This window comes from Talpa occidentalis, unplaced genomic scaffold (genome assembly GCF_014898055.3).
Source record: "Talpa occidentalis isolate TD23 unplaced genomic scaffold, MPIMG_talOcc4v2.1 talOcc4.12, whole genome shotgun sequence".
Lineage (NCBI taxonomy): Eukaryota > Metazoa > Chordata > Mammalia > Eulipotyphla > Talpidae > Talpa > Talpa occidentalis.
The window spans coordinates 42,516,129-42,541,545 of NW_023601212.1; the positions used below are offsets into that span (position 1 = coordinate 42,516,129).

At 43.9% G+C, this 25,417-nt stretch overlaps 1 protein-coding gene across 2 annotated transcripts in view; it reads right to left on the minus strand.

Moving 5' to 3' along the window:
* Positions 1-25,417, minus strand: part of LOC119241045 (cytochrome P450 4F3-like) — a 29,134-nt gene that overhangs the window by 3,386 nt on the left and 331 nt on the right. The window contains exons 2-12 of one of the 2 annotated variants that reach the window (XM_037506020.2): positions 25,121-25,319; positions 22,421-22,565; positions 20,655-20,708; positions 20,429-20,556; positions 18,636-18,757; positions 17,661-17,931; positions 16,947-17,013; positions 16,657-16,786; positions 497-630; positions 355-419; positions 103-185 (exon numbers count right to left, since the gene is read on the minus strand). In XM_037506020.2, the coding sequence (XP_037361917.1) occupies positions 103-185; positions 355-419; positions 497-630; positions 16,657-16,786; positions 16,947-17,013; positions 17,661-17,931; positions 18,636-18,757; positions 20,429-20,556; positions 20,655-20,708; positions 22,421-22,565; positions 25,121-25,318 (1,397 nt within the window). In that variant the 5' untranslated portion in view covers position 25,319. The remainder of the gene's footprint in view (positions 1-102; positions 186-354; positions 420-496; positions 631-16,656; positions 16,787-16,946; positions 17,014-17,660; positions 17,932-18,635; positions 18,758-20,428; positions 20,557-20,654; positions 20,709-22,420; positions 22,566-25,120; positions 25,320-25,417) is intronic. The other variant, XM_037506021.2, reaches the window with a different exon arrangement.

The window sequence follows — 25,417 nt, forward strand, 5'->3', positions numbered from 1 at the left end:
AGGAGGCTAACTGTGCAGGGGAGCTCCATGTGAGCTTGCATCTCCACTGAGACCCACCGTCGACCGCACCACATCCCCACCTCAGACAGTCACTGGCCTCACCTGGGTCCTGCTGAGAAGGGAATAAAGGCCAAAGGAGACGTTTTCTGAGGTGTCTCTGGGTCGAAGCGGAAGGGATTATATACCTGGGCGCAAAGAGAGGCAGGACTAGGATGTGGGATTTCCCAGGACATCTATCCATACACCACCCTCAGATAAGACAGATGTAGATGCAATGGGAGGGTATTGTATGACTTCTCTGTCAGGACCTGCCCCCTCACAATATCTTGACGGGTAAGGGAGGAGAGACAGCACCTCAGGTTCTGGCCAGACAGATGGGTTGTGATGAATCCCGAAGATGCTGATGGCACAAATGTTTCCTATTAGGGAGGAGGGGGGGGGTCAGTATGAGGTACTGCTGATGGTACCACCACCCTCTGCCCCCTCATGTGGGCACCTTTGGGGATGACCCGGCCATCTGGGAGGACAACATCCTGCGTGGAGCTGCGGGAGATGACGGTGACCGGGGGGTGCAAGCGCAGACTCTCCTTGATGCACATGGTCAGGAATGGCAGCTGACCCAGGTCTTCCCTAAGGAATACAGGCAGACAGTTATACAAGGAGCAAATCAAAGACTCCTCCAGCCTTTCTGCTGTCCCATGAGACCATCTCCCTATCACCCTCTGACTCTCACTCCTTTAACAAAATTAATTCGACATACCCAAAACCTAAGCAATAGAAAATCAGTCACAAAAGTACTGCAGGAAAACTGGCATTTCTGAGAAAAACACAACACTCATTATATATAGGGTATCCTTAAAAATGTTAATACCTTTGCATTAAAAAATGCTATTCAGGGCCACCCTGCTAGCACAAGGGTTTAAGTCTCAACACCATGAATTATTGGAGCCATTGCAGCATGAGTTCAATCTCCGGCCACGGAGGTGACCCACATAGCGCAGCAGACTTCTCCTGTCTCACCTGCTGCGCCCCTCAGCAGTGTATTTCAGTAGATCCACCTGTTCTGCTCCCCACTCTGTCTCTGGTGAATCCTCTCACTCCCACCACTACACCTCTGGACTACACCCCAGCTGTTGTATGCATAAATAAATAAAATCTTTTAAAAATGCTTTTCAAATTACATATTGACAAGTAGCTAAAAATAGAACAAGAAAAATCTCTATAGGATTGGGCGGAGCAACATGGCGGCGAGGAGACGCTGCGAGTAAGATCTCCCATTAAAAAAAGTTAATAGGGAGGAAAAGCGGCAGGTCCCAGTGAGAACTGGGACACGGAAGATAAACGGACGACTCCAGCAAACTGCCCGAAGAAGAAAGTTGCCATAAAAGAGGACGAGAAGGGAGGGAAGCGCAGAACCCTGCTCCCCTCCCCCGCCCACAAAGTCGGCACTCTCCGACCGGCAGAGAGGAGGAAACAACAAACCAAAACGGCCAACAAGAAAAACAGACACAGCAAGCGGGACTGTGAGTGGAAAGGAACTATTGCAGCCACCACACCCCGTGAACGGGAGCTGAGGCGAACCCTGCAGGATCCGCCGCGGAGGTGAGCTCCAGGCGCCATTAAAGAGAGCCCCGCCCCCCAGGAGGAGACCAGCACCAGCACACAGCCCCGGCCGCCCGGTAAGCTTGCGCGGAAAGTGGCGCGGATCCAGACCGGATCGCAGCTGCCCAGGTCCCCGCGCCTGCGACCTAGGCTTGCGGGGAGACGGCGGAGGCCCTCCCTGAGTGAGCAGGAACAAGGCGCCCAGGCAGGGGAGCGGGATTCAAAAGGCGCCATTCCCACGCCACTGATCTGGGCTACAGCCCGCGTCCTGGAACTGAGGGCTTTGGAACTGAGACCCGGGGCACGAAATTAGGGGCGTGGGTTCCCCACGACGGTGGGGCACAAGGCAGACACAGCACCCCAAAGCCGTTGAGGTGTACCCTACCATCCCCGCTCTGCTCCCTGTCCCACGGGGTGGAAAATCAGCTCCCCAAGGGCTCTAGGAGAGATCTCTGGCGCCACCTAGCGACTTGACCCCAGCACAGGCTACTGAAGGAGCTAGTGGCCAGCTGGGGAGTTAGCCCACACCTGGCTCCTTCCGAACAAGTAGTCTGAGCCCACAGGGAGAGCGAGCACCTACAGCCGGGGCAGACCAGGCGCGCAGAAGAGTGTGCCTGAGACCAGACGCGCAGGGAGTGTGTCCCACATCACCATTTTAGAACAGGGACATTTCTTCAGTAAAGACTACCTGCCGAAGGCTTCCTCAGGAGCCAGAGGTGAGCGGGGGAAGTTCGCCCACGCCAGACCCCCTCTGGCCTGCAGTCCAAGCCCAGAGGGGAGCAGGAACCCACCGCCGGGGCAGACCAGGCGCACAGGGGAGTGTGTCCCCACATCGGCATTTTAGAACAGGGACCTTTCTCCATTAAAGGCTGCTTGAAACTGACAGATGACTCCTGGAAGAACCAGAGGGGAACAGAGAAGCCCACCCAAGATGCCGGCCAGTCCCAACAACACAGTGTCCCAACGCATACGGCAAATTAGAAAACAGACAGTAGGGAGGAGAAGAACCACACGCAACCTAGCAACTCTCCAGAGAAAAAGCACACCACAAAAAGAAAGCCAGCCCCCAGATTGCAAAGACAATAACTTGGAAGAATTTCTGAGCCTTCCAGAAAGAGAATTTAAAATTGCCGTGATTAAAAAACTGACAGAAGTCATAAAGGAAAACAATGATAAGGGGAAAATAATCAACGATCAGAAGAATGCAATTGAGTCCCTAGAGAGGGAAAACAATGGTCAGAAGAAAGAAATTGAGTCCCTAAAGAGGGAAGTAAAAGAAATGCAGGAGATCAAAGAATTAATGGAAGAACTAAAGAATTCTGGGAAAAGAAATGAAAGCAGAATAGATGAAATGGAAGAACGAATAAGTAATCTTGAAGACACAGAAATAAAAAGAACCAAAACAGAAAAGGAAAGAGAAGTACGAAGGAAAAAGAACGAAGAAAGACTTCGGGAACTATCTGACTCCATGAGGAAAGGAAATATAAGAGTTATAGGAATACCAGAAGGAGAGGAGAGAGATGTAGGAACAGAGAAAATATTCAAAGAGATAATTGAAGAGAACTTCCCAAATGTGAAGAAGGAGCTGAAAATTGATATACAAGAAGCAAGAAGAACACCAAACTTCCACGACAAAAGGAAAAATACAGCAAGACACATAATAGTAAAGCTCCCAAGAATCCAGGACAAGGAAAAAATAATGAAGCTGGCAAGAGGGAAGAAACAGATAACATTCAAAGGAAAACCAATCAGGCTGACATCAGACTTCTCCGAAGAAACACTACGGGCAAGGAGAGAGTGGAGGGACATAGTCAACAGACTCCAAGAAAACAGATGCCAACCAAGAATACTCTATCCCGCAAAGCTCTCCTTCCTCTTTGAAGAAAGAATATGGACCTTCCCAGACAAACAGAAACTCCGGAATTTCATTGCAACTAAACCCCCACTCCAAAAAATACTACAAGGAGTCCTAAAGCCAGAACCTCAGAGGGACGAATAACAATGAAAGAAGGCCAAAAAAAAAAAAAAAGTTATTAAAAGAATAAATAAATAAAATCAAAGGAAAGACAAACACAATGGCAAATACAGATGTTAACATATCAATATTAACTCTAAATGTAAATGGACTAAACTCTTCAATAAAAAGACACAGAGTGGCAGCCTGGATTAAGAAACAAAACCCAACCTTTTGCTATCTCCAGGAAACACATTTAGCTACAAAAGATAAAGATAGACTCAAAGTTAAAGGATGGAAAACAATCCTACAAGCAAATGGACCAAAAAAGAAAGCAGGAACAGCTATACTTATATCAGATAAAACAGATTTCAAACTCAAAAAGATAAAAAGAGACCCCAATGGTCACTACATTATGATCAAGGGGACAATACTTCAAGAAGAAATAACACTCATTAACACATACTCACCAAACGAAGGAGCACCAAAATATATCAGACAACTGTTGTCCTCTCTGAAAACAGACATCAGAGAAAACACATACGTAGTGGGAGACTTCAACACACCACTATCAACAATGGATAGATCAACAAGACAAAAAATAAGTAAAGAAACCAAAGCTCTAAATAAGGACCTAGAGCAATTAGGCTTAACAGACATCTATAGAACACTAAACCCCCAAAAAACGGAGTACACATTTTCTCAAGCGCACACGGATCATTCTCCAGGATCGATCACATACTGGGGCACAAGACAAACATCGACAGATACACCAAGATTGAAATCATATCAACCATCTTTTCTGACCATGAAGGCATCAAACTAGAAATAAACCATAAAAAGAAGGCAAGGAACTTTCCTACCTCATGGAGATTAAAAACCACACTACTGGAAGACCATTGGACTAATGAGGAGATCAAAGAAGAAATTAAAAAATTTTTTGAATTGAACGACAAGGAGGACACTAATATCCTAAATGTATGGGATGCAGCAAAAGCAGTAATAAGAGGAAAATATAGCAATAGAAGCTCACATCAAGAAACAAGAAAGAACGCAAAGAAACAACCTCATCTCGAAGCTCAAAGATCTAGAAAAAGAACAAAAAAAAGCCCCAAAACCAGTAGAAGAAAAGAAATAATAAAAACCAAAGCAGAAATAAATGAAATTGAAACTAAAAAAACAATCCAAAAGATCAATGAAACCAAGAGCTGGTTCTTTGAAAAAATAAATAAAATAGACAAACCCTAGCCAGGCTCACAAAGGAAAAAGGGAGAAAGCACAAATAAATAGGATCATCAATGAAAGAGGAGAAATCACAACGGACACAGCAGAAATCAAAAGAATAATCAGTAACTACTATGAACAGTTATATGGAAACAAGTTTAACAATCTAGAGGAGATGGACAAATTCCTACAACTCTACAATCACCCAAAGCTAGATAAAGAAGAAATAGAACACCTAAACAGACCAATTACAATTAGGGAAATTGAAATGGTAATAAAAAACCTCCCCAAAAACAAAAGCCCAGGACCTGATGGATTTACAAATGAATTCTACCAAACATTCAGAGACGAATTAGTGCCTATCCTTCACAAACTCTTCCAAAAAATTGAGAAGGAAGGGACAATACCAAACACGTTTTATGAAGCCAACATTACACTAATACCAAAACCGAACAAGGACAAACAAAAAAGGAAAACTACAGGCCAATCTCCCTAATGAACACTGATGCAAAAATCCTCAATAAAATTTTAGCTATCAGAATCCAACAATGTATCCATAAGGTAATTCACCACGACCAAGTTGGATTCATTCCAGGGGCACAAGGATGGTTTAACATCCGAAAATCAATCAACGTTATCCAACACATCAACAAAAAGAAATATAAAAACCATATGATAATATCAATAGATGCTGAGAAAGCTTTCGACAAAGTGCAACACCCATTCATGATAAAAGCCCTTGAAATTCTGGGGATACAAGGAACATACCTCAACATCATAAAGGCCATCTATGACAAGCCAACAGCCAGCATCATTCTCAATGGTGAAAAGCTGAAAGCAATTCCATTAAGATCTGGAACAAGACAAGGATGTCCACTCTCACCATTGCTTTTCAATATAATACTGGAAGTCCTAGCCAGGGCAATAAGACAAGAGAAAGACATCCAAGGAATCCAAATAGGAAAAGAAGAAGTCAAACTATCACTATTTGCAGACGATATGATATTATACATAGAGAACCCCAAAAACTCCACAGAAAAGCTAATTCAACTCATCAATCAGTTCAGTAAAGTGGCAGGATACAAAATCAACACGCAAAAGTCAGTAGCCTTCCTATACACAAACAATAAATCTGAAGAAGAAGAAATCAAAAAGACCATCCCTTTTGTTATTGAAACAAAAAAAATCAAATATTTGGGAATAAATCTAACAAAAGAGGTAAAGGACCTATACAAAGAAAACTATAAAAAACTGTTAAAAGAAATAGAAGAAGACACAAAGAAATGGAGAGACATCCCCTGCTCATGGATTGGAAGAATAAACATTATTAAAATGGCCATCCTACCAAAAGCAATATACAGATTCAATGCTATTCCAATCAAAATTTCAATGTCATTCTTCAAAGAAATAGAACAATTATTGATGAAATTCATATGGAATCACCAAAAACCCCGAATAGCCAAAGCTCTCCTGAAAAAAAAAGAAGGGAATGGAGGCATCAGACTCCCAGACTTCAAACTATACTACAAAGCCATAATCATCAAAACTGCATGGTATTGGAACAAGAACAGACATACAGACCAATGGAATCGAATAGAAAATCCAGAAATAAACCCACAGATTTATGGTCAACTAATCTTTGACAAAGGAGCAAAGAATATGCATTGGAGCAAAGAAAGTTTGTTCAATAAATGGTGCTGGGAAAACTGGGTCGCTACATGCAAAAGAATGAAGCTTGACCACCACCTCACACCATACACAAAAATCAACTCAAAATGGATTAAAGAACTAGACATAAGACCTGAAACCATAAAATATATAGAAGGAAATATAGGCGAAACACTACGTGATTTGCACATCAAAGACATCTTTACAGACACATCACCCAAAGCAGTGATAGTGAAGGCAAAGATAAACAGCTGGGACTACATCAAATTAAAGAGCTTTTGCACAGCAAAAGAGACAATAACAAAAACAAAGAGAAACCCCACCAACTGGGAGAACATTTTTGCACCCAACACTAATGATAAAGGACTGATCACAAAAATCTGCAAAGAGCTGATGAGACTCAACAACAACAAAGAAAATAATCCAGTCAAAAAATGGGCAGAAGAGCTTAAAAGAAACTTCTCTGAAGAGGAAATGCAAATGGCTAACAGGCATATGAAAAAATGTTCAACATCACTTGTCATCAGGGAAATGCAAATCAAAACTACCATGAGATACCATCTTACACCAGTGAGAATGGCACATATTAAAAAAACTAGCAACAACAAATGTTGGCGAGGGTGTGGAGAAAAAGGAACTCTTCTGCACTGTTGGTGGGAGTGCAAACTGGTCCAACCACTGTGGAAAGCTGTATGGAGATTTCTGGACCTACTAAACATAGAGCTTCCATATGATCCAGCAATTCCACTCCTAGGTATTTACCCAAAGGACACAGAAACATCAATTCCAAAGAACACCTGCACCCCTATGTTTATAGCAGCACTATTTACAATAGCTAAGCTTTGGAAACAACCCAAATGCCCAAAAATAGATGACTGGATCAAGAAGATGTGGTACATATATACCATGGAATATTACTCAGCATTCAAAAAAGATAAACACATGCAATTTGCAGCAACATGGATGGCGCTGGAAGGGATCATGCTCAGCGAAATAAGCCAAAAAGAAAAAGAAAAATACCGGATGGTCTCACTCATAGCAGGAATCTAGAAAACTTAAATAAGGGACCAGGAAAATGAATAACTACAAGAAAGTGAAAATCAAAATCAACAAAAAACTATGAACCAGAGACACTTTTAGGGGGGCGGGGGTGGGAGGGGAGGGATTGGGGTCAGAATGGGGGGCTGCAATTGTATGGGGAATATAACAATAAAATTTATTAAAAAAAAATAAAAAAAAAATAAAAGTGTAAAGAAAAAAAAAAATCTCTATAATAGAACCTATAAGTTTATTTGAAAGAGTAATTTCCAGTCCATAATATAGGATAGGATGAGCTAATATGAAGGAGTTGATTCCTTCTAAATTAATCAATATATCCAATGCAGTCCAATAAAAAATGTAGTTGATTTCGGGGTGGGGGGACTTGTTTGTCTTATTCATTTTGAAAGAATTAAAGCTCACAGCCTAGGTCAACTTTAAATAAAAAGTCAAAGAAGAACCAATATGTCAGATACTAGACCTATTATAAAACTGCAGTATTTAAAAAAACTGTAATAATAATTTAAAATGATAGTCTGTTAGTGGGACTGTAAATTGGTGCAGTCATTATGCAGAATAGTATGAAAACTCCTAAATCTTTTTTTAAAGATTTATTTATTTATGCATACAAGAACTGGGGTACAGGCCAAAGGTGTGGGGTGAGAGGATTCACCAGAGACAGAGTAGAGAACAGAACAGGCAGATCTACTGTAATACACTGCTGAGGGGAGCAGCAGGCAAGTCAGGACAGTCTGCTGTGCCATGTGGGCACCTTCCTGGCCAGGGATTGAACTCCTGCTACAATGGCTACAGATAGCTTCATAGGTTGCATCGTAACCCCTTGCACCACCAGGGAGGCCCAAAAATTCCTAAATCTTTAAGAACAGAAATACAATATAATCCAGTTATTCCACTTGTGTGTATTTATCTGAAGAAAACAAAAACATTAATTCAAACAGATATCTGCATCCCTATGTTGATTCCACCATTATTTACAATAGCCAAGACATGGAAATAGCCTATGTTCATTGATGGATAAATGGAAAAAGATGTGGTATACTGCTGGTGGGAAGGAAACCATTATGGAAAGCTGTGTGGAGGTTTATCAAACTACTGAAAATGGAGCTACCATATGACCCAGCAATTCCACTCCTACACCTGCACCCCTATGTTTAACCCAAATGCCCAAAAATAGATGACTGGATCAAGAAGATGTGGTATATATACACAATAGAATACTATTCAGCAGTCAAAAAAGATAAACTCATGCCATTCGCACAAACATGGATGGAGCTAGAAAGGATTATGTTCAGTGAAATAAGTCAGAAGGAAAAAGAAAAATATCAGATGTTTTCACTGATAAGAGGAATATAGGGGAAGCAAATAAGGGATCAGGGGGAAAATAATAACAATGAAAACAAAACAAAACAAAATTAACAGGCAACTATAAATCAGAAACATTCTGTGAGGGAGAAGGATAAAACAAGGGTGGGAAGAGCACAAGGGATTGTGGTGATGGTACATGGGTAAATTGGTGGTGGGAATTCTACGGGGACTACACCTGAGAAAAGAAAGCAAACATTGTGTAAAAATGAACAATAATGTAAAATGTATATAAACAAATTAATTATTTTTTCTTTTTTTTTTTCATTTTCTTTTTACATTCACCATACAATTGCAATGCCCTTATTTTGACCCCAATCGCTTCTTTCCCCACTGCCCCCCCATAGTGTGTCTCTGGTTCACAGTTGTTTGTTGATTTTGATTTTTTCTTTCTTATAGCTATTCTTTTTCCTGGTACCTTATTTAGGTTTTCTAGATTCCTGCTATGAGTGAGACCATCCGGTATTTTTCTTTTTCTTTCTGGCTTATTTCACTGAGCATGATCCCTTCCAGCTCCATCCATGTTGCTGCAAATTATATGTTTATCTTTTTTGATTGCTGAGTAATATTCCATTGTGTATATGTACCACATCTTCTTGATCCAGTCATCTATTTTTGGGCATTTGGGTTGTTTCCAAAACTTAGCTACTGTAAATTGTGCTGCTGTAAACATAGGGTTGCAGGTGCTCTTTGGAATTAATGTTTCTGTGTCCTTTGGGTAAATATCTAGGAGTGGAATTGCTGGATCATATGGAAGCTCTATCTTTAGTAGGTTGAGGAATCTCCACACAGCTCTCCATAGTGGTTGGACCAGTTTGCACTCCCACCAGCAGTGCAGGAGAGTTCCTTTTTCTCAACATCTTCGCCAACATTTGTTGTTGCTAGCTTTTTTAATATGTGCCATTCTCACTGGTGTGAGATGGTATCTCATTGGTAGTTTTGATTTGCATTTCCCTGATTGCAAGTGACATTGAACATTTTTTCATATGCCTGTTGGCCATTTGTATTTCCTCTTCAGAGAAGTTTCTTTTTAGTTCTTCTGCCCATTTTTTGACTGGTTTATTTTCTTTAAACAAATTAATTGTTAAAAAAAGATGTGTATACAAGGGATTATGGTGACCCAATACTGTACAAAACTGAACAATGTAAGAAAATAAAAAAGTTTAGTCAATAAAAAAAGAAGCAGTGGTACATATATACACAATGGGATACTACCATTCAACCACTAAAAAAAGATGAAATATTGAGGCCTCCCTGGTGGTGCAAGGGTTACAGTCTCAGCACTATCAAGCTATCTACAGCCACTGAGGCATGAGTTCGATTCCCTGCTGGCTAACCCACATGGAGAGGCAGACCTCTCCTGTCTTGCCCACTGCTGCCCTCAGCAGTGTATTTCAGTAGATCCACCTGTTCTGCTCCCCACTGTGTCTCTGGTGAATCCTCTCACTCCACCTCCACTCCATACCTCTGACCTACACCCCAGTTCTTGTATGCATAAATAAAAATAAATCTTTTTTTAAAAAGATGAAATATTGCCACTGGCAACAACAAGAGTAGAATTTTAGGATATTATGCTTAGTGAAATAAGCTAGAAGGAGAAAACCAAATATCGTATGATTTCACTCATGTGGAAGATAAAGAAACAAAGCAAGCAAACAAAACAAATAAAAACAAATTCATGGATACGAAGAACAGACTGGTAATTACAAGGAGGGAAGGGGATTTGGGAGTGGGCAACACGTAAAGGGGTCAAAGTATGACAGAGAATGGAAACCAGACTGTTGCTGGTGCTGTACACATGAAAGTTACATAATGTTACAAACCAGTGTTATCACAACTAAAATTTATTTTTAAAAAAGAATACCCAAGGGATTAAGTCTCAGCACTATGAAGCTATCCGCAACCACTGCAGCAAGAGTTTGAAACTCGACTAACCCACACGGCACAGCAGGCCTCTCCTGTCTTGCCCACTGCTCCTCTCAGCAGTTTATTTCAGTAGAGCAGCCTGTTCTGCTCCGGACTCTGTCGCTAGTGAATCTTTTCACCCCCACCCAGGACTCAGCTCCCACCCCCGCACCTCTAGCCTACACCCCAGCTCTTGTATACATAAATAAATAAAATAAATCTTTTTTAAAAATTAAAAAGGCTACCATAAGTATGTTTTTAAAAATCCACAGCCTTATTGTTTGGAAAAAATGAGAAAACGCCTAAGTTTAATATAATAAACTTGTTTTGCTCACTATCTCCATCTAGTGGCCGGTTCTTGAATAAGACTGGAATCTTAATGAGATCCACTTAACATATGCCTGTGACCACTTTGATTAAGGAAACTGTTTTTCTCACAAAATGGATTTTTTTTATTTATTTATACAAGAACTGAGGTACAGGCCAGAGGCGCGGGAGGGTGAGAGGATTCACCAGAGACAGAGTGGGGAGCAGAACAGGCAGACGACCGAAAACACTGCTGAGGGGAGCTGCGGGCAAGAAAGAAGTCTGCACGCCATGTGGGTATCTCCCTGGCTGGCAGGGAATCGAACCCGAGCGGCAGAGTCTGCGGACAGCTTCACAGCACTGCGCTCAACAGCCTGCGCCACAGGGGAGGCCCACGAAATGGATTTTTCTAATGTACATTATATTATAAAGGTGCAGGTTCCTTTTATTAGTATGCTGAGTACTTTTTCCATGAAGGAGTAATTCTAAGTTTTCAAATGTTAATCGTATATTATGTTAATGTTAAAGTGCACCACTGATTAAAATTTAAGTTTGTCATTAAAATGACAAAAAAAGTTGTACTATTGCAAGAAGTGGAATAGAAAAGTCCAAGAGAGGCACTTGATTAGGTGGATATGTAGAATCTAGTAAAAGAGGCCCTATAAGCCCTCTTTGGTAGAAAGTGTTCCAACAACTGGCAATGTGAAAACAAAAAGAACTAAATCCTCACCTACTCTACACAGAATAAAGTCTCCTGTTATATGTGAAAAGTAAAGCCATACAGTTAAAAGAATATAATGTGGGTGACCTTTTGAGACGTAGGAGTAGGAAAGAATTCTTAAAACTCTACAAGCACAAACAAGAAGTCAAAAAATTGATACATATGCACAGAATTAAGGATTTCTGTTTAATAAAAGACACCATGCACCAAATGAACATTCAGCTGAGAGAGTCACAGAAGAAATCTGCAATAAATATATAGATCTAGAATAATATCTTGAATATGTAAGGAATTTCTTCAAATCAATGAGCTATGACAGGTGACACAAAAGAAAAGTAGGTAGAGGAAATGATCTAGGAATTCTCAGAAGCTCACTGTAAATTTAAAATAGGAAGAGATGCTCCAAGTCACTGGTTATCAAAGAAATGGAAATTATACAGCAATGAGACAGTAGTTCACATCTATTTAAGAAAACAATTGACAAGGTGGGTAATGTTAACAGGGACCCTGTGTATTGCTGAAGGTATGGGCAGGGTCACCGCTCCAGAGGGCATCTGCAAGGTCAAAGAAAGGCTTTGTGTGTTTTATGCCCCAGCAAGCAGACTCCCAGGAATAGATGCAGAGATTCTCAGACAAGAGGCTAAAGAACAACGCCCATGGAGTGACTGTATGGGTATGCAACTCTATGGAGCCAGAGAGGGAGTGTTCCATGAAAGTTCAAAGCTGCAAATTAAATGCAGAGGACCATGGACATCTAATGAAATTAGATGGCTACATTTCTGAAAAAGGTATGAACCACACTGAGATCTGTGATATAATAATATAGTTAAGAATGTTAAAAATCCAGCCTCCCGAGACATCAAATTACACAAATAAAAGTTTCAGGCTCTCTAAAGATACCAAAAGCAAAGGCAATAAAAATAAATAAATAAATAGATAGATAGATAGATAGATAAATAAATAAATAAAGCTTCACCAAACTAAAAAACTGCACAATAAAGAAAACTATCAACAAAACAAAAAGACAACCTACCGAATGGAAGAATGCGTTTGCAAATTGTGACTCTAAGAGAGGTTAAGTATGTTAACATAATAAAAGCCATATATGATGTTAACATAATAAAAGCCACACTTTGTATCATTCTCAGTGCTGAAAAACTGAAAGACTTCCCACTAAGATCTGATATAAGACAAAGATGTCCACTCTCTCCACCTCTACTCAACATAGTATTAGAAGTCCTAGCTAGAGCAATTAGGAATGAGAAAGAAATAACAGGAACCCAAATTGGGGAAGAAGAAGTAAAGCTATCATTATTTGCAGATGACACTCTACATAGAGAACCCCAAAGACTACACAGAAAACCTAATTGAAACAATAAACCAGTTCAGCAAAGCAGGATACAGAATCAACACACAAATATCAATTGCCTTCCTATATACAAGTAAACTAAAGGAAGAAGAAAATAACCATACCAAAAAAATTAAATTCCTGGGAATAAACCTAACAAAAGAGGTGAAGGACCTATACAAGGAAAACTGTAAAACATTTTTAGGGGCCTCCCCGGTGGCGCAGCGGTTGAGCGCTGGGTTGCGAAGCTGCCCGCAGCCTCTGCGGCGCCGGTTCGATTTATAGAAGATATAGAAGAAGACACAAAGAAATGGAAAGGTATTCCCTGCTCACGGATGGAAAGAATCAACATTGTCAAAATAGTCATCCTACCCAAAGCAATTTATAGATTCATTGCAATCCCAATAAAAATCCCAGCAGTGTTCTTTAAAGAAAAAGAACAAGGATTGCTGACATTTATATGGAAACAAAAAACCCAAAATAGCCAAAACTCTCCTGACTAAAAAAAGGGGAAAATGGAGAAATCACACTTTCAGACTTCAAACTAAACTCTAAAGCCATAATAATTAAAACAGCATGGAACCTGAACAAAAACAGACACACAGACCTATGAAACAGAATTGAAAGCCCTGATATAAACCCATACATTTATAGACAAATAATCTACCACAAAGGAACAAAGCATACGCACTGGTATAAGGAAAACCTATTCAATAAATGGTGCTGACAAAATTGAAATGCCACATGCTGAAGAATGAAACCAGATGCTTATCTCACAGCATACATGAAAATCAAGTCAAAATGAACAAGAACTGAAATCATAAAATACATGAAAGAAAACAAAGGCAAAACACTCCATGACATAAACTTCAGAAACATCTTTATGGACTCATCTCCAGCAGCAAGGAAAGCAAAGGAGAAAACAACTGGAACTATATCAAATTAAAAATTTTCTGTACAGCAAAAGGGACAGTGACCCAAACAAGGAGACACCCTGGATAGGAGAAAATTTTTGCACACTGTAAATCTGATAAGGGGTTGATATCAAAGATCTACAAGGAGCTTATACAATTCAACAAAAGAAAACAAACAACCCAATCAAAAATGGGCATAAGAGCTAGATAGGCACTTCTCCAAAGAATACATACAGATAGCCAACATACATATAAAAAAGAATTTATCATCATTCATCATCAGGGAAATGCAAATGAAAACCACAATACTGGCAAGAAATGAAAACCTCACACTGGTAAAAAAAAAAAAAAAAAAAAAAGTGCTGGCAAGGATGTGGAGAAAAAGGAACCCTCTGATACTGTTGGTGGGAGTGTAGACCGGTCCAGCCCCTATAGAAAGAAGTGTGGAGAGTCCTCAAAAGACTAGAAATGAATCTACCATATGACTCAGCTATTTCACAATTTGGTATTTATCCAAAGAGCACAAAAAAACACTAATTCGAAAAGAAACCTGCACTCCTATGTTTATAGCAATACTACTTAGAATAGCCAAGATGTGGAAACATCCTAAATGACCCAAGACAGTTGAATGGATAAAGGTGTGGTGTATATACACAATGGAATACTATTCAGCAATCAAAAAAGATAAACTCATGCCACTTGTGGCAACGTGGATGGAAGTGCAAGGGATTATTCTGAATGAAGTGAACCAGGAAGAGATAAATACCAGATGTCTTCGTTTGTATATGAAATCTAAAGAAACCCAAAGAAAGGATGATACAAAAACAAACTGTAAGACTGATACTTGAAAGCAGACAATAGATCTGAGACATTCAGGAGAGGAGGGGAAGAGAAGAAAACACAGGCAGGGGAAGAGAGCAGTGGATGATGGTGGAGGACCATGGATTCTTTGTTGTGAGGGAAGGATATGCTGTCCAAGGTCAAGGACTGTAGTTAGCTAACAGCCTAGCAATAGGATCTTGTGACACAGCCCCAGTATTGACACCAGGGCTGGTTTCCTGGGCAACTCCCAGCCAATGACTAAGCATGGTCACCACTACAGCCCAATCATTTCTGTCCAACATGAGATTGCCCTGATGGCAGCAACTTTGTCCACTTTCATCTTTTATCCCAAATTGCTTCCCAAAGGACTTAAACTGATAATTTTGGAAATTTTTTTTAAGATTTATTTATTTATTTATTTATTTATTTATACAAGCACTGGGTACAGTCAGAAGCATGGGAGGGTGACAGTGTTCACCAGAGCCAGAGTGGGGAACAGAACAGGCAGACTGACGAAATACACTGCTGAGGGGAGCAGCGGACGCGACAGGAGAGGTCTGTCGCGCCATGTGGGACCCTCGCCAGTGGCCGGGGATCGAACCTCCGCTGCAGAGGCTGCGGGCAGCCTCGCAGCCCAGCGCTCAACCACTGTGCCACCAGGGGAGGCCCTACTTTGGAAATTCTTAACATGGTTTCCAAAGCATTCCAAGAGGGGCTTCCATTAATCCAGCTCCAGCCTCTGGTTCCTCCCACTGTAAATTTCACAAGGATCTAGTTACCTACCTAGACATGCTAAGCTCGCACCTGCAGGCTTCCATCCTGACCTTTATACAGCCAGTCCTGTTGGCCTGGAGCTGTGCTGCAACCCACACCCATGTGAAATTGCATTCATTATTTCACTGCCCAACCTCACCTCCTTTTCTCTCTACCCCAGTCTTGACCGGAAAATCCTAATGTGAGTGGGCGCTGAGATGGTAAAGCACAGGCAGTGTGAACGCAGTGACTCAACAAAGAGATGGATGATTTTATCCCCAAAGATCTCTGAATCCCTGGGATAGACTAGCAGGTGGAAATTAAAGAAAAAAGCAAAAGTTAGGGGGAGTGAAGATCTTTAAAAAAAATTGTAAACTTGGGGGCCTCCCCTGGTGGCGCAGCAGTTGAGCGCTGGGCTACGAAGCTGCCCGCAGCCTCTGCAGCACCAGTTTGATCCCCGGCCACTGGTAAGGGTCCCACATGCCATGACAGACCTCTCCTGCCGCGCCCACTGCTCCCCTCAGCAGTGTATTTCTTCGTCAGTCTGCCTGTTCTGTTCCCTGCTCTGGCTCTGGTGAATTCTCTCACCCTCCCATGCTTCTGACTGTACCCAGTGCTTGTATAAATAAATAAATAAATCTTTAAAAAAAAAGTTGTAACTTGGGGTAAAAGCAAGGGAGAGAAGTTTATTTACTGAACACTACTGAGCAACATCTGTTCCACATACATTGTTCTAGTGCTCCAAGCATCCCTGCAGGCTCCCCACAACCAATTTCAGAAAAAATGAATTGATTTTATTAAAGTCACATAGCAAGTTAGCGGGCCAGCAAAGATGGACATTTAGGTCTTCTTATTACACAAGGGGACCTTTGCCCCACTATCCAACCCTGGCACCAGACCCTGACCCGGGACTCTGTTACCACTGAGCAATAATGACAGAATCCATGAAAAGATCTCCCCCTGCCCCAGCTGGGAAGTCAGTGAGAGGGGCTCAGGAGTGCCCTGAGCCTACACTCACCATTCAATCTCCTTAGTCTCACGGTCCCTCAGGAGCATCTGCACCTCCTGCCGGCAGCGCTCCTGGTATTCTGGATGCTTTGCGAGATTGTACAGGACCCAGGAAAGGCCACTGGCTGTGGTGTCATGTCCTGAGGAGCAGCCAGGCAGGTTTGAGTCTCTGACATGCTTCAGCATCTCCCTTATATTAAGGCCCATGAGGAGGATGGGGAGAATGGGGCAGTACAGGGTGGTCCATGGTCCACCCACCATGTCCCTGATCCCTCCACAGTCCCACACAGGGGCCCTCACCCTCAAACATGAAGGTGTCAGCCTCTGCTCGGATGTCCTCATCTGACAATTCATTCCCATCTTCATCCTGAGGAAAATACAAGACCCCTCAAATCACACCAGTTCCAGGGCTGAGTCTTCAGGGACTGAAACAGTCCCTGAAGCTCTATTATCCAAGCAGGACCTTTCCTTCTCATATCCAGAGCCACACCATAGATCTCCCTGGCCTCCTGCCTCCTGTTTGCTCCTTCCAGGCAGCCTTCTACAGAGTCATCTGTAAAACATATCTCCGACCTGGGCCTCCCCGGTGGCGCAGCGGTTGAGCGCTGGGTTGCGAAGCTGCCCGCAGCCTCTGTGGCGCCGGTTCGATCCCCGGCTGCTCCCGGCCACCGGCGGAGGGTCCCACATGGCGCGCAGACCTCTCCTGCTGCCCGCTGCTCCCCTCAGCGTGTACTTCAGTCCTTCTGCCTGCTCTGCTCCCTGCTCTGGCTCTGGTGAATTCTCTCACCCTCCCGCGCTTCTGACTGTACCCAGTGCATGTACAAACAAACAAACAAATAAATAAATAAATAAAAATACATGCCCCTTTAAAAAAAAAAAAAACATATCTCCGACCTGTCCTTCCCTTCTTCAAGCACCTTCCATGGCTCCCCAGTACCCTTTGCATCAAAATCAAGTTCTCTGATCTGAAATTTGATGTCAAGATCCCATCTATCTGTTGAACTCAGATCCCACCTTGGCCAACAGGAGCACATCAATGAAATCCAAAGTCTTGGTCTTAGCCTTGACCTTGAGGAAGTCATCAACACCCTGACGAATGAGGGTGCGGCGCCGCTCCTGAATGACAGCATCTGTGAAGTCATGCACCAGGTCACAGGCTCTGCGGAAGCGCCTCCCCTCAGGGGTGAGGTAGTATAGGAAGTCCACATGCAGGAAGATTCGCTCAGTCCGCTTTATCACAAGGGCACTGAGCTCCAAGATGGCAGCAATATATTCACTGGGTTTCCTGCAGGATCAATGGGGAGAAAGCATTAAGAATTGGCTCCTTACCAGGCATGAAACCCTGGGAGCACATCCCTGCCAGAAACCTAAGACCACATCCCATCCAGAAAAGGGTGTCTCCAAGCCTAATTTTCTTTGTGTCTCCCATCTCTGGGAGCTGCTTTATTTCCCGACCTCAGAGTTCTTGAACATCATGCTCATCTCCTCTCTCTCACATGTAAAATCATTCTTCAGTTTCTCCCAGATGTGCCCAGTTTTATTCACCAAGCTCAGGTGTCCTCCTCTCCATGGCCTCTTTGCATACTGTGTCTATGTGACAGTCCACTCTAGTGGTAAGTCCAGACTCAACTTTGACTACAACCCCCATATGCTCAAAGAGTTTCCATGGCTCCCTGGAAGTCTCAGGATAGTGTATACTCCTCTGACTTTTGAAAATTCTTAGATATAGACCCTGCCTACTCCTCCAACTCTCTATTTCCAAGATGTCTCCTCTCTGCTCCCCAGGCTTAGGTCATCCTAGCCTCCTGGCCATTGTCAAATATTATGTGAAAGGATCACTTTTCTCTTTTTCCTTCCTTGTCTTCAAGCTCCAACTTTGGCCTGTGGCTTCTCCACAAAGCCCCTTCTCTTGCCCTTGTCAGTCCTTCCTTCCCCATCTATTCCCTTGAATCTGTGGCTCATGTTCCCGGGCCCTGGACAAGGACTCACTCTTGACAATTGCTGTCAAAACTGAAGACACATTTCTGCAGACTGTCCAAGGTCATGAGGCTGATGTGTTCAAACATATCCAGATGGGCACTACCATCTGACGCCAGGTTCTTCCATTTGGCCTGGACAGAGAAGGAAGCAGAGATGGAGCAGGGGCCTTCATTCTGTGAGCCTTTCCCTAACACCAATCAAAAGGATGGAACTCCCCCAGACCCAGCCTTCTCATCCTCTTCCCCAAGCACCCATCTCCAGATAGGATGGGTAGCAGTAGAAGCTGTTACTATTAAAACCTAAAATCCCCCCATCTGGGAATAAGGAAATGTGGGTTCAAAGTCCAATTTGGACTTATTTTCTTATCCCTTTGGTCAACTCATTGCTATCCTCTCAGCTCCACCCATCAAATCTTCAGTAAGATGACTGCTTTGGAGTTGGATAACCCAGTTAGAATTCCTGCTATAACTCAGAGCTCCTGCAGTAGCTATATGAACTTGAGTGAGCTCCCTAACTCCTCTGACTTCCATTTCATCATCTTTAATGTAGCATTATTATTTTTTTTTAAAGATTTATTTATTTATACAAGCACTGGGTACAGTCAGAAGCACGGGAGGGTGAGAGAATTCACCAGAGCCAGAGCGGGGAGCAGAGCAGGCAGAAGGGCCGAAGTACACTGCTGAGGGGAGCAGCGGGCGGCAGGAGAGGTCTGCGCGCCATGTGGGACCCTCCTCTGGTGGCCGGGGAGCAGCCAGGAATCGAACCGGCACTGCAGAGGCTGCAAGCAGCTTCGCAACCCAGCGCTCAACCGCTGCGCCACCGGGGAGGCCCTAATGTAGCATTATTAAACACACACATATATATAACCTATATCACGTAACACACATATATATATAGCCTATATAATAAGGTTGTGAAAATCAAATTAGGCAACATGTACATATGTACAATATATATGCACATCATTTCTGGCCTACAGTAAATGCTAAATAACTATCATCCTCTTCATCATTATCATAGCAGTAAGCAACTGCAAAAATGTCCCCATTCCTTTGTCTCTCCCTATATTCTCACCTTTTGCAATGATACTTTGCAGCTTTTCCATTAGGTAGACACTCTTTTTCCAACTCTTGACTGTGAGTTGGAGGTGAGACTTGCTTCAGTCAACAGATGGTAGAAACATGGTATATTAGTTTTGAAACTAGGCTTCCAGGGATACTGCAGGTATTTGCTCACTCTTTTGGAACCTTGTTCCCACCATAAGATTGAGATTAGACTAGCCTGCTAGAGGACACAGGGAAAATGCAGGTCTTCTGTTGTCCCATCAAGGCCATTGTAGACCAACATAATCAGTCCTCTGAACCCCAAATCTGTGACCAGGTAGAACCTGGATCAACAGAGCTGTCTACGATACCTACAGTGAGTGATTCCAGCTAAGATGAGAAGAACAACTCAACAGACTCATCATCTCATGAGTAATAACAACACTAATTCTTTCAAATCCATGACTTAAGTTGGTGTATTATGGAGAAAGAGCTACTACGTAATCATCATACTGTCTTTGATCTACAGGGCTTCAGCGATGCCATCATGTGCCAGAAATATGATACCATTATATCTTCTAAGCCACCATTTAAATTGATATTACTATCCTTGTTTTACAGATGAGGAAACCGAGGCTTGCAGAAGAAAATCAATGGCCTCAAAGCCATCCAGCAGAGCCAGAACTCCAGACCACACGTGTCTGAGGCAACTGCCCCTTTCCCAAGGTACCATCGGGACTGTGGTTTCAAGAAACTCACATGCATGATGTCTGCACTCTTGTTGAAAATCTTCATGTAGGGCTTCAAGATTTCAAAATGGAAGGCAGGTGTCAGCAAGCGGCGGTGGTGACTCCACTTGTCACCTGCACTCAGCAGGAGCCCATCCCCTAGTAAGGGCATAAACAAGGAGTGCACAAGGGCAATGTCTTCCCCTGTCCTCCCTCTGCAAGATCATCCCTATCCCCAATCACCTATTGTTACTTACCTAGCCAGGGCTTCAGGAGACTGTAGAAAAACATATCCTTGGGTATGACATTGGCTGACATGAGAAACAGACCATCAGGGCCAGGGAAAGGGCTAAGGGAGGAACTTTGGGGAAGGGGTAGGAGGCTTCTAGCCAGCAGTCTGCATTCCCTTTCTAAGTCCAGCATGGCAGGAATGGGGTGAAGGGCAGAGGCAGCAGGAAGGAGGGGGGAGGGGAGGGCCAGACCAGATTGCAGCATGAAGTAAAGCAAAGGTAGAGCCCACACATTCCTGTGTGCTTAGACACACCCCAACCAGGCAAAGTATGCCTCAGCACATCTTGGCCCAGCTCCTACATGTTCCAACATGTTCTAGACATGCAAATACAGTCTATCACCTACAAAATGTCTTTCAGGGGCTTAGGAAACCTTGCCTGCCCAACACCCTCTAACATCTCCCGGAACATCCTGACATGGTTCCAACATGCATGAACACACCCAGATGTGACACAACATTCTCTGACATGGCCCCAAGAAAATGTGACACAAGCTCAGTATGTTTCACAGGTCTTAGACAGGACTTAAACACAATCCCATTAATGTCACAGAGGTAGACCTGGTATGGCCCAGACTTTCTCTGTGTCCTTCTCTACCCTATCCAGGACATGAAGTGTTTAGACTCAGGAACAACTCTATCCTTAGAGAGGCCACAGGATGCTACCTTCTCAGATGCTAAGCTCCACCCACCAAGAAGAGCTGCCGCTACTCCCTCTAGCCACTAGACCAGCCACTTGGGCCAATGAAATGACACAAATGACCAACCTGGGGTCTGAGGGATCTTCCCAAATAATACTTTAGCCATCTCCCCACCAAAAACTTCCAGTTAAGATCCCTCCCATCAAAGACAGCCAAGAACAGATAGACCTAAGAAGGATGACTCAGCAAGTCACTACATCTCCCTAGTTTCCTGACCCAGGAAATGCCCTCCTCACAGGGGTGCTGAAGGATGGATTCCTGTGGTATCTGCTTGTCTAATATTTATCCCCTTCTCCTTAAACCAGTACCTCTCACCTCCTCCACTCAATCCAAGTAGGGGGTGGCCATGCCACCCCATCCTCTGCTCCAGAGCTGACCATATTATCCCAAACCTCAACAATCAAATAGTAGTGTCAACCTATGGGCTTCTTCATGTCCTCTCACTCTCTTCATCTCTCTGTTTCTTTTGATAGGTAGATAGGTAGGAAAGTAGATAAAGAGAGAAAAAGAGATGGAAGGATAGATGGTGGATGGATAAATAGAAAAATGAAGAATTGGTCCTGCAACCCAGGTCAGATCGACTCAAAATAATCTTTCATTTTTCCTGAGATTGCAAGAAATGAGCTCACTTTCCCTTGGGGGTTGAGTTTCTGGGATTCAACTTTACCAGCATGAATGCAAAGCCATCACAGAGGAGCACAAAACTAGGAGATGAAGATAGGTTCCTAATGGCATTGTTTAAAGACCTGAATCCAGCTGTGCCTGAAGACAACCTTCCCTGAATTTTTCAGCCAGTGGATTCCCTTTCTTTACTGAGATTCACAGTTTTGAGTTTCCACCACCCAAAACTGAAAGAGACCTGGGCAACCAGAGAGAGTCAGGGAGCTGCTCAGAACCATCTAGCAGGTTAGTGGCAGAACCATGGTCTCTGTCCATGCTTCTCATTCCCCACGCAGCCTGGTCTGTCCAAGGATAGAAGGGCCAGGAGCAGGGCAGAGGAGAGGCTGAGGGCAGGAGTTTCTAGGAGAGGTACCTGGGGCCTGGAGCAAGGGGGCAACGAACTTAGGGTGGACGAGTCGCAGGATGGGGTAGAAGGGCCCCATCCACCAGAGGTGGACATCACGGAAGTAGTGACCCAGGTCCTCCACCAGCCGCAAACCCTCCTCATTGCTTTTTGCCTGGGGAAGGGCAAGACTGAAGTCAGGCCCAACAGTGGGGCTGCCCACCACACACCCTACCCACCACACCCTACTTATCCTCTCACCCCCTTCTGCCTGGATTATTGGTCTAGATCTCTCTGCAGCTCAGTAAATCAGTTTCTCTCTGTTGGTTCATTTGTCTTTTTTGGGGTCTGTCTACCTACATGGCTCTCCCTGTCCCCTCATCTTCATCACTCTGTTTTGAAAGATGGTAGATAGATAGATAGAGATAGATAGATAGACAGAAAGATAGATAGATAAATGACATATACATACCCACACCCACATACATATACTTTCATTCATATAGTCCATGGATTAGGTCTATAAGTAAGGCAGAGTTGTGACTCACAAAAAGGAATGTGCCAGGCCACCCCTGCAGCCTCTGAAAGGGGCAGTGTTTCCAGATTCTTTGTGGATGGAAGGAATCTGCTTCTTCCAACTCCTTTCCTCTCTAGCTGAGAAGGTCCTGGCAGTGTCTCCTAGTCACAACGGTGTATCCCAGGACCCAGGGATGCTCTCTGCACTCAGGGAAGCTGGCCTTGATTCAAGAAGACTTTTGTCAGTTGGGGGTGACAGCCCTGGCAATGGCCACAGGGAGAAGTCCCACCATGGAGAGTGTGCAGGCAGTAAGGTGGTCCTGGGGCTTGGTCCTGACTGATCCACACAGATTCCAGTTCCTCTCTTGGTAAATGGTTTGCAAGAGCCCCTTCGGTCAGCCAGGCTCTGAGCATAATGTATGCTGTATCTATCTATATCACCTATCTACATCTATCATCTATCTATCATCTGTCTCTCATAGTGCTTCCCATCTATCTGTATCTCCCAACCTATGGACATGCCCATTAATTGTGCTATTTACAAATAAAAAAATCTGAGACTGTGCCTCTGAAAAAGGAGGGAAGATGAGTCCCCTCCTGTTGAGGCATCCTCTCCCTTGGGATACTTCATCCCAGACAGACAAATACCCCACATGCTTCAGGCAGGTGAGCATAAGTCATTTTCACCTTTGAAAACTGATCACTGCTGCCCAAGGAGCCTGAGGCAAGGATATAATTACTTGATGAGATTGATCCAGAGAGGGAGAGTGACTCAGCCAAGTCACACAGCAACAGAAAAATGGAAAAGGTAAGAGTGAACAAGACCAACCCCCTTGAGAGGAAGATAGATCTGCAGTAACTTTGTAATATTTCCACTGACTCCACAGGTCACTGAAACATTCTAAACCTAGAATTTCACAAAACCTTCACAAATAGCTCAGGACAAGCTGTTCTGTGTAACTGGACTGAGGGTGTGGAAAAGAACTGGACTCATTCCTTTGGCCTTGGATGATCAAGGGAGGGAGGTGATGGCAAGTTCAGGCCTGGAACATGACCTTAACATCATCAAACATTTATGAAGGGCCTTCTATATGCCAGATCTTGGGCTAGGCATTGCAGATATTTTATCTGACCCTCCAAAGCTACCATCTGGTGGGAGAGATGGATGATAAATAATTGGACAATTCACTATTTAAGCAAAAGCAGGGCCTTGGGCTTGACCTGAAATGGGAGGAGATGAAGGAACTGACCAGGTTTTCCAAAAGGAAAACCATGAAGAAAAGCCCAGTTGGCAGGAGACTTTGGCCCATGAGTGGACAATGGGGAGCTAAGCTCAATGCTTTCCAAGGATGGAAAGGAAACTGTTGGCTCAGGTGTAGCAGGGACTCGTTATCCTGGCAGGGTCTAAGATAGAAGGGGTGGGCAAAGAAGATAAAAAAAAGTGGGGCCGGGGGTGGGCTAATGCAACATTTGGATCAACAACTATGGGAGCAAGAACAAGTGATGAAAATGTCCAAAGTGTGCTTGTGGCAGAAGTGGCCTGACACAACAAAAAGGGCCTCTGGGGATGAGGCAAGGATGGTGGGCGAGAAGCCGCCACCCCAGAGGTCTGGCCATGAGGTCAGAGCCCAGAATGATTGCTCCTGAAAGGACACACGTTCAATTTTTATGTCCAAGCATGGCAATGGGGCCCACTGATTATCTTGGGGATGGGAGGCAAACTAAGAAAAGGACTGAGGAAGGAGAGTAGAATGAAAGACTGCCCACGCCTGCCCTCAGGCCCAACATGGGCCCCATGTGGGGAAAGTCATAGAGAATTGGTAGAAATAGAGGTCCAGACAGGTGGGAAATGAACCCTGGATAGCACCCCAGGAGGCCTCAAGTTCAGGTGAGGAGACTGTGGGTACACCAGGGGACCCAACTCTGTGCAGCCCACCCTGAGAGCTCCTTGGAGGTGCACTGATATGGGAAGACAGGCAGGTTTCAGGTAAGGGAGGGTAAGAACAAAAAAGGAGTTGAAGCACAAAGTGGACAGAGACAAACAGAGCAGTGTGCCTGGTGGGGGAGTCAGGAGAGGGCTCCTTTCGACCTCCCTCACTGCCCTGCTGCCCTAGACCCAGGCCAACTCTGACCTGCAGTTCCCTGTGTCCACCCACCATCCCTCAGGAAGTCCATCTACCCTGACAACCCGACCTGTCCTGTCACCACACTCACCAGGCCCAGGTGACCCAAGAACCAGTTCCTCCTCGGGGGCTGTGGGAAACACCGAAGGCGACAGCAGTTGTCATAGAAGGCATAGATGCGGGCCAGGACTCGGGCCAGGAGCCAGGAAGCCGCCAGCAGCAGCAGGAGCTGCCAAGGGGAGGCCCACAGCGACCCGAGCCCCAACCGGAACAGGCTCAGCTGCGGCATCCTGTGGGGCACACCGGGTAGAGGGTGAGCACCTGTGGCCTGGGAGGCCTTGTGATGTGAGCTCAGAGGCAGAGGCAGGAGTTCACAGACTAAGTGAGA